The 8,760-nt window shown below is 32.0% G+C and overlaps 1 protein-coding gene across 1 annotated transcript; it reads left to right on the top strand.

Annotated features, from left to right (window-relative positions):
- Nucleotides 1-2,322: 2,322 nt before the first annotated feature.
- Nucleotides 2,323-7,429, top strand: LOC111889752 (respiratory burst oxidase homolog protein C). The gene is made up of 12 exons (XM_042900100.2): nucleotides 2,323-2,867; nucleotides 2,967-3,129; nucleotides 3,219-3,267; nucleotides 3,420-3,533; nucleotides 3,604-4,026; nucleotides 4,107-4,490; nucleotides 4,719-4,814; nucleotides 4,920-5,035; nucleotides 5,140-5,242; nucleotides 5,338-5,387; nucleotides 5,756-6,264; nucleotides 6,853-7,429. Exons 1-12 carry the CDS (start codon nucleotides 2,441-2,443, stop codon nucleotides 6,960-6,962), a joined length of 2,544 nt encoding a protein of 847 aa, XP_042756034.1. The 5' UTR covers nucleotides 2,323-2,440; the 3' UTR covers nucleotides 6,963-7,429.
- The last annotated feature ends 1,331 nt before the right edge of the window (nucleotides 7,430-8,760 follow it).

Here is an 8,760-nt window from a genome sequence, read left to right on the forward strand (position 1 = left end):
ACTAGTGAAATCATATGGCTCAAGCATTTGTTACAAGCTTTTCAAGTTGATACCTCACAACCTACGTTATTCTTTTGTGATAATGAGTTAGCTATCAAATTAGCCTCTAATCCACAATTTCACGAAAGGACAAAGCATATAGAGTTGGACTGCCATTTTATTCGTGATAAAGTTCTAGATAAAACAGTCAAGCTCATGCCTATTCGTTCTCAACATCAACTTGTTGATTTATTTACTAAACCTTTACCAAAAGCTAAGATGGTTCCTTTATTATCTAAGATGACTCTTCAAGATATTTTTCAGCGTTCATCTTAAGGGGGTATATTAGATATATTTATACACACATGTTCTTTGACAGCTAATCAGTTAGTCGGTTCATTCAGTTAGTTGTTATAGCTGTTAGGCGTATGATAAGAGGTATGATTTAGCTATGTTTAGAGTTTGTATATAAACAGATTGTAATGATGAAATTCAGTAATAAGAGAAATAATTTCATCTTTGTGTGAACTTCAATAGAACTCTCAGCCTTTTAAATGCTTCCAAATAAAGCCTCAACATTTTTTGTTTTTCTCGAAAAAAAACTCTTACATTTTACAATTGTTTTGAAATTTTTTTTGACTAAAATGGCTAAATCATAAAAAATAAAAAATACAAAAAAAAATTCAAACAAAAAATAAATTTTAATTTTAATTAAAAAAATATAAAATATAAGATATTTTATAAGATTAACCTTAGTTATTCCATTCTAACATATCTTTCAAGTACATGCGAGGTCATCAATCGACTGTGTAAACAAATGTGTATGCACGTTCCATACTATATTTATCAAATATGAGATAGTCATCTAAAATCTAAAATTATATCTAAACTATAATTAAAAAGATTTGGGAATATAAATACACCTCATAAGATTATAACTATAATTTTAAATTAAGAATCACATAGTCCAAGATGTCATTATTTGACATACTCCAAGATGTAATCATTTTAGCAAATCAGCGATAATAACTTAACTAAGTAATTAATTAATTACAAAAAAAAAAATTAAAAAAAAAAAAAAAAAAACCTACTTTATAGTGCTATCCATGCAACACGTTATTCTTAATCATATATAAATGTATCATTATATTATTATATTTTTGTCTTTTATGTACTATTTATATAACATGATAAAGAAAATAAAAATGTTTGTTAAAACATATGAAATAGTATGAATATGTTAAATGTATAGCTTTTTTATTGTTAGATTGTAAATTTAAACAATAAATTGGATTTGGTAGAAATTTAGAACAAATATAAAATGAAAAAACGAAGCAACTCATCTGGATGTCAAACGGAGATACAGTTATAGTTGTTACAGAGGTGTTCACATGGGGGGCTATGGAGATGGTCAAACAACCCATTTGGCTATTCATTCATTTCTATCTCTATCGCTTATATTTTAGGTTTGAAACTAACCTATTTCCAAATAAATCGACTGAAATATTTATGATTCGAATAGATAGTTCGAGTTAATCGGGTTCCTAACAAAAGAAAGTTCAGGTAACCAATTTATTAGTTGCAATATTAGAACCGGTATTGGATAAATGTATATATTTTTGATATACTCAAATACCTAATTATTATTTTTCTCTTCCATATATATTTATTGTTTATTTTTATTTTTGAAGTTTTTGTTATTCAATTTTGATCTTAAATATTTTTATTTATGATATAAATTATTTGATAAAACTTATAATAATAAAAAAACATTTAAAACACAATCATAATTATATATTTTCCATCAAGTATCATATATAAAAAAAAATATTTAAAATCAAAGTTAAATAATAAAAACCTCAAAATCAAAAATAAACAATAAATATAAAATGTAGAAACTATATTTTTTTTAATACTTACTTCTTATGATAAATATTACTTGTCGTACAAACTCGAATTCATAATTTAAACATAAAGAAAACGAAATTAGAACCATCAAATATTAAACACCACGCATATGGTTTTCAAATAATTTAAATCTATGTCATTTGTTTATAAACCTCTTGGGTCCATCGTTGTTCGATTAGTCTTGTTTGTAAAAATAGACCTTTTAATGATATTAAAAAAAACCTATTTGATTTAAAATTAAAAAATTAAGTAAATGAAAAGAAAACGAACGAGAAGTCAAAATATTTGGGTGTCTCCTAATCATTTTGTCATTTTAAAATTTTAAGGGCAGCAATGTCATTAATTTTCGGGTAATTTTAATATATCCTCAAGGGAGGTGACACACACTATGAGCATATAAGTAGGAGGCCTCTCCTCCTTCATTTTTCCAAGAACAACCCAGCTATACAAACTCCACCAATAGTATTCTTCACATTTTTCTTTTATTAATTAACTAACATCCACCACTCTCTTCAGACGCGCGATTTTTCAATTTGATTAGCTTCGGAAGCAAATGCAAAAGATGAGTACGGATGACGGAAGAAATGGGTTGCCGGAGATCACTTTGAATGTCCGCGACGATTCGGTGGCAGTACAGAGCGTGAAGACGGCCGGCGGAGCTGACGTGGACGACTCGGAGCAGCTGAATGTGTTAGCTAAAGGATCGGAGAAGAGGTCGTCGGTGGTGAAAAATGCATCGTCGAGGATCCGGCAGGTGTCGTCAGACTTGAAGCGGTTGACTACCTTCTCGAAACCGAAACGACAACCCTTGAGTCGGTTAGACAGGAGTAAGCCCGTCGCAACTTATGCTCTCAAGGGGCTCAAGTTCATTAGCAAGACCGACGGAGCTACACCGTGGGCCGACTTAGAGAAGCGATTTGACCGTCTCACCGCCGCCACCAATGGCCTGCTTCCACGGTCGCTTTTCGGGGAATGCATTGGTAATAACTCCATAATCCATCCATGCATGTTATTCACATTTTTTAATAATTAGGATTCTGTTTAATTATTACTTTATTTAATTTATTTTAATTTGGTAGGCATGAACAAAGAGTCCAAAGAGTTCGCTGGAGAGCTGTTTAATTCACTAGCTCTAAGGAGGAACATAACTGGTGACTCCATTAACAAAGCACAACTGAAGGAGTTTTGGGACCAAATTTCTGATCAGAGTTTCGATTCAAGGCTACAGACATTCTTTGACATGTGAATATTCAATTATTTAATCTAATCTGCATTTATTCGCATATTTATGTTAGTGGGAATCATATGTAGAAATGTATATATAAATGCAGGGTTGATAGAGATGGAGATGGTAGGGTCACAGAAGATGAAGTCAGAAAGGTACATTAAGGAATATGTAAATATAATTAATTTAGTCAAAAATCGCACTCATCAACAAGAAGATAGAAAAGAAGTTTAAGGGTGGTAGATTATAATAGTTTGTCCAAATGCATGATTATTGATAATCTATATTCTATGCCCATGCGATGCAGATTATTAGCCTTAGTGCTTCAGCAAACAATTTAGCGAATATTAAAAAACAAGCTGACGAATACGCTGCGATGATCATGGAAGAGTTAGACCCGGAAAATCTCGGTTACATCATGGTAAGATTATACACACAACTACATTATATATAAGATGATTAATAAAAAAAAAGTTAATTAAATTAAACAGATTGAGAATTTGGAGATGCTATTGTTACAAGCACAAACACACAACGTGATAGGAGAAAACCGAAACCTGAGCGAAATGTTAAACCAAAAGCTGAAAACGACACGAAGTGGTAATCCAATCAGGAGATGGTATGGAGATTTCAGGTTCTTTTTACTGGATAATTGGCAGAGATGTTGGGTGATTGTACTTTGGACAGCTGTGATGGTTGCTTTGTTTACATGGAAATACATTCAGTACAAGAACCGAGCAGTATATAAAGTGCTTGGTGTTTGTGTCTGTATCGCTAAAGGATCAGCGGAGACATTAAAGTTAAACATGGCCCTTATTCTGTTACCTGTTTGTCGAAACACGATTACTTGGCTTAGGAACAAGACCCGGTTGGGTGTTGCTGTTCCATTCGATGATAATCTCAATTTCCACAAAGTGAGTATGATAATATTATGTAAATTGTTTTTACTTAAACTTATGATTTTATAAATACTAAAAAATTGATATTGTTGTAGGTAATTGGGGTGGCGATTTCGATTGGAGTTGGGTTACATGCGATTTCGCATTTAACATGTGATTTCCCGAGGCTAATTCACGCGACAGAGGAAGAGTATAAACCGATGGAACAGTTTTTCGGGGATCAAGCTAAGAATTATTGGCATTTTGTGAAGGAAGTTGAAGGGTATACTGGAATCATAATGTTAGTGCTAATGATGATTGCTTTTACACTGGCAACACCATGGTTAAGACGAAACAGGCTCAAACTACCATTGGTTTTAAAGAAAGTCACTGGATTTAATGCGTTTTGGTACACCCATCATCTATTTGTTATCGTCTACACGCTGCTCATAGTTCATGGTATCAAACTTTACCTCACAAAGGAATGGTACAAGAAAACGGTAATTAATTAGTTCCTTTATATATGTTTGATTTCATATATATATATATATATATATATATATATATATATATATATATATATATATATATATATATATATATATATATATATATATATATATATATATATATATATATATATATCCTATTAATTAATTCGAAATTCATCTTTATTATCATATCCTTGATTAATTGTACTAAATTAATCAAGTTTTGATTATGTTCAGACATGGATGTACTTGGCCGTACCAATCTCGATCTATGCTTGTGAGAGATTAATAAGAGCGTTTCGATCTAGTGGAGAGACAGTCAAAATACTTAAGGTATATATAGTTTTTAATAACTAACGGTTAAATTAATTTCAGACTTTTTTTTTATCATATATCCACAATAAGATAATATATTAAATGATATATTATATGTTTAAGGCTGTGAATTATCCTGGAAATGTGTTGGCACTTCATATGTCGAAGCCACAAGGCTTCAAATACAAGAGTGGGCAATACATGTTTGTCAAATGTGCAGCTGTCTCCCCATTTGAATGGTGAGTAGCTATATACACAGGGCTTTTAAAATTCATATTAAGTGATACATATATAAATAAAAATTAAGTGAAGTTAATGATTAATATATACATGATGTCCACAGGCACCCATTTTCCATCACATCTGCTCCTGGTGATGACTACCTCAGCGTTCATATCCGGAGTCTCGGAGATTGGACTGGACAACTAAAAACAGTCTTTTCAGAGGTACACGACATACTTGTTAATATTACTTTATGACACGTGCGTTAATTAATTTATATATGTTTAACATTAACATGTGTGTTTTGGTGGTATGTCAGCCTCTAGCTAATGGAAAAAGTGGACTTGATGGCCAAGGTGAAAATCCAAAGTAAGCGAGTTCAACTTTTTCTAGATTTTCATATATTTTAATATTTAAACTGAGCCATCTAATTGATATCTTAAAGCTTAAAAATTAATTGATACGAGAAACAAATTACCATCTAATAGCCCTTACTCTTTAGTATATATATAAAAACATAATATATGCCACCTTTCTAAATTTGCACCTAAAACCTTGACTATTTTGTGTACACCTTGCTATCAACAACATCTGTACATGATTTTCTTCAACAAAAATGATTCTTTAATTCCTTGACTAATATAGCAAATATATTATTTATGTATGAGACGTAGTTAATTACCTAGTTGAAACTTCTTTTTACAGTTACCCAAAAGTTTTGAAACTTCTTTTTACAGTTATCCAAAAGTTTTAATTGACGGTCCATATGGAGCACCATCACAAGACTACAAGAAATACGACGTGGTGTTACTAGTGGGGTTAGGAATTGGAGCAACCCCTATGATTAGTATTGTGAAAGATATTGTGAATAACATGAAAGCCAAAGAAGAGGATGTGAGTGCCTTGGAAAATGGTACACTAGTACAAAAGAATAAATCAGGACCAACAAGTGCTTACTTCTATTGGGTGACTAGGGAACAGGGTTCTTTCGACTGGTTTAAAGGCATTATGAACGAGGCTGCTGAAATGGATAAAAATGGTATCATTGAGATGCATAATTATTGCACAAGTGTTTATGAGGAAGGTGACGCCAGGTCTGCTCTAATTACTATGCTTCAGTCACTTTATCATGCTAAAAAGGGTGTTGATGTTGTCTCGGATACTCGTGTTAAGACTCATTTTGCAAAACCCGACTGGCCCGAGGTGTACAAGCACATCGCTCTTAAACATACTGGTTCCAGAATAGGTCAGTCCCTTTGTGCGCTAATTCATCTCATTGTTCATTATTTTAAGATATACTTAAACCGTTAAACGTCCTATATACATTCCTGGACCTTAAAAGGTTAAAATACAACATTTATAGTGACTGGTAATTTAATGCTAATGGGGATTGATCAACATGAAGTGCTTATAATAAACTAATTTCATTAACATTGACAAAGAAGGGTATAAAAAAAACAGGAATACAAAAAAACACAAAATTCAAATTTCAGTAGCTAGCCAAATGATGTTATTTCACCAAGTATTAATTTATTGGCACGTTGATAATATTGTTTATCTAACAAAGGTTAAGTAGGAGCGGGTTTGTTTTTTCCACGTCCAAATGGTTGCCGGCACGTTCAAAAAACAAACATGCATGCATGTCGTGAATAAATAAATCATGATATTGAAAAGCTGTTTTTTCTCTTGTAATTCTATCTTCCCACAAGAGAATGCACTGTCGATTAAGAATAGAGTATGATATCATACATGATAATAAAACAAGTTCTTGTAATTCCATCATCTGTGATCATATATGTGATGTTTTCTAACGTTTGTCTATTAAAATCCGCAGGGGTGTTCTATTGTGGAGCGCCAGCACCAACACAAAAGCTGAAACAACTAGCTCATGATTTCTCACACAAGACGTCAACCAAATTTGACTTTCACAAAGAGAACTTCTAGGAAAGTTTTTTTTCCTCTTTTTTCCCATTTACAGACTTCGAGAAATGAATCAAATCAAACCCTTAACTAGAATCATACATTCTACCCGTCATCTCTTCTCTATACTGAGATTTGAAGATCAATGTCACTATACTTAAAGATAATGTATTATTTTTTCAATTTTTTTAATATAATGTCTTTAATGAGAAAGGTTTGAGAATTTAGAGATAGAAAGAGAGAAGTTTGATGAATGAGTGATTTCTCATTATTGAAAGGAAACGGGTACAAGAGCTAACTATATACAGGAATGAAACTAACCTTAACAAATTTCTAAGAGACTTCATGCCCTAACTAAGTTCATAGTGGCGTAGCCAGAATTTTATTTTAAGGTGAGCCAAATAATTTATAAAATATGAACGGTAGTAAAATACTTCAAATGATAACAAAATGTAACAATATATGTAGCAAAAGATATTCTATTTGTGTATAATTTGAAATTTTTAACACACACACACACACACACACATATATATATATATATATATATATATATATATATATATATATATATATATATATATATATATATATATATATATATATATATATATATATATATATGAGTGGGCCAAGGCCCACCCTTGTACTAACGTGGCTACGCCAAACTTAACCACTTGTGCTTACGTGGCAGACGTGGCATCATAAATATCAAAACCCCCCTAAAGTTGGAGAGGAAAAACTCGCCACTTGCTCAATGAGTTGTAATGATTCTTTCTTGGGAGATTCTTTGTATACATATCAACTAATTGAGGATTTGTTGGAAAGTATTGGACGGAAATCAATCTTTCTTGTAATTTTCTCGAACAAAATAGAGTTCCACATGCTTTCACAACAAAAAATCTTACCTTTAGCGACGACAAATAATGTCGCAAATGGATGCCAAAAATCGTCGATAATACATTTTGTGACGACAAGTCGCTAAAAGCACATGTATTTATGGTTGGGTTGAGGCACAAGCCAACATACCCAGGGCAATCCAGTCTTTATGGTTGTGGGCCCAGGGGCAGTCCAGTCTTTGTGACTATGGGCCTGGTGTGCATGAGTTGTATGTGTATTGTGGTATATGGTATTTGAGGGAATTCACTGTACTTTAGCTTTCGAAAAATCGTCGGTAATACATTTAGTGCTTTCTAGGTACCAATGATAATCGTAGGAAGGCGAATATGTGGTTGTACATATTTGTCAGCAACAAAGGAGATTCTATTAATGTAAACTTTTACCTTAATTAAAAATAAAAAAAATTGTTGTGAAAATAGGACATTACAGAAGGCTTGATTGTACATATCCACCTGCAGTTTCTGTGATTCTACATGTTTGATACTCTAATATTTTGGGATGATTGTATTTGATACTTATGTTGTTCTTAACTTGGTTTTTGGGAAACAATATTTTATCCTTGATTAAAAATGAAAATTTTGTTTTTAAAATGGGACGTTACAAAATAAAACCACAATCCCTGTAGGGAGCCCTAAACATCACTTTTCCCATTTTACCCTTTGGTCCAACACACAAATCAAGGGCTTAGATCTCATAACCAATATTATCAACATTCAATAAGGTATCAATTTATTTCCTTGAAGCCCAAATCCTTTACATGATCGAATTACGGTCCAAAATCTTGAATTAAGAAACATCCTAAAACTAGATGTTACAACGTTCATGAAATGTCGGGTTCTAGCCATGTAAATTTTTGCGTAGTTGCGTTGGATTAGGTGTCTAAGCCCATAAATATAATTGTTATATACTCGAATTGATAGTA

The sequence above is a fragment of the Lactuca sativa genome, chromosome 1 (genome assembly GCF_002870075.4).
Source record: "Lactuca sativa cultivar Salinas chromosome 1, Lsat_Salinas_v11, whole genome shotgun sequence".
In the NCBI taxonomy this organism is placed as follows: domain Eukaryota; kingdom Viridiplantae; phylum Streptophyta; class Magnoliopsida; order Asterales; family Asteraceae; genus Lactuca; species Lactuca sativa.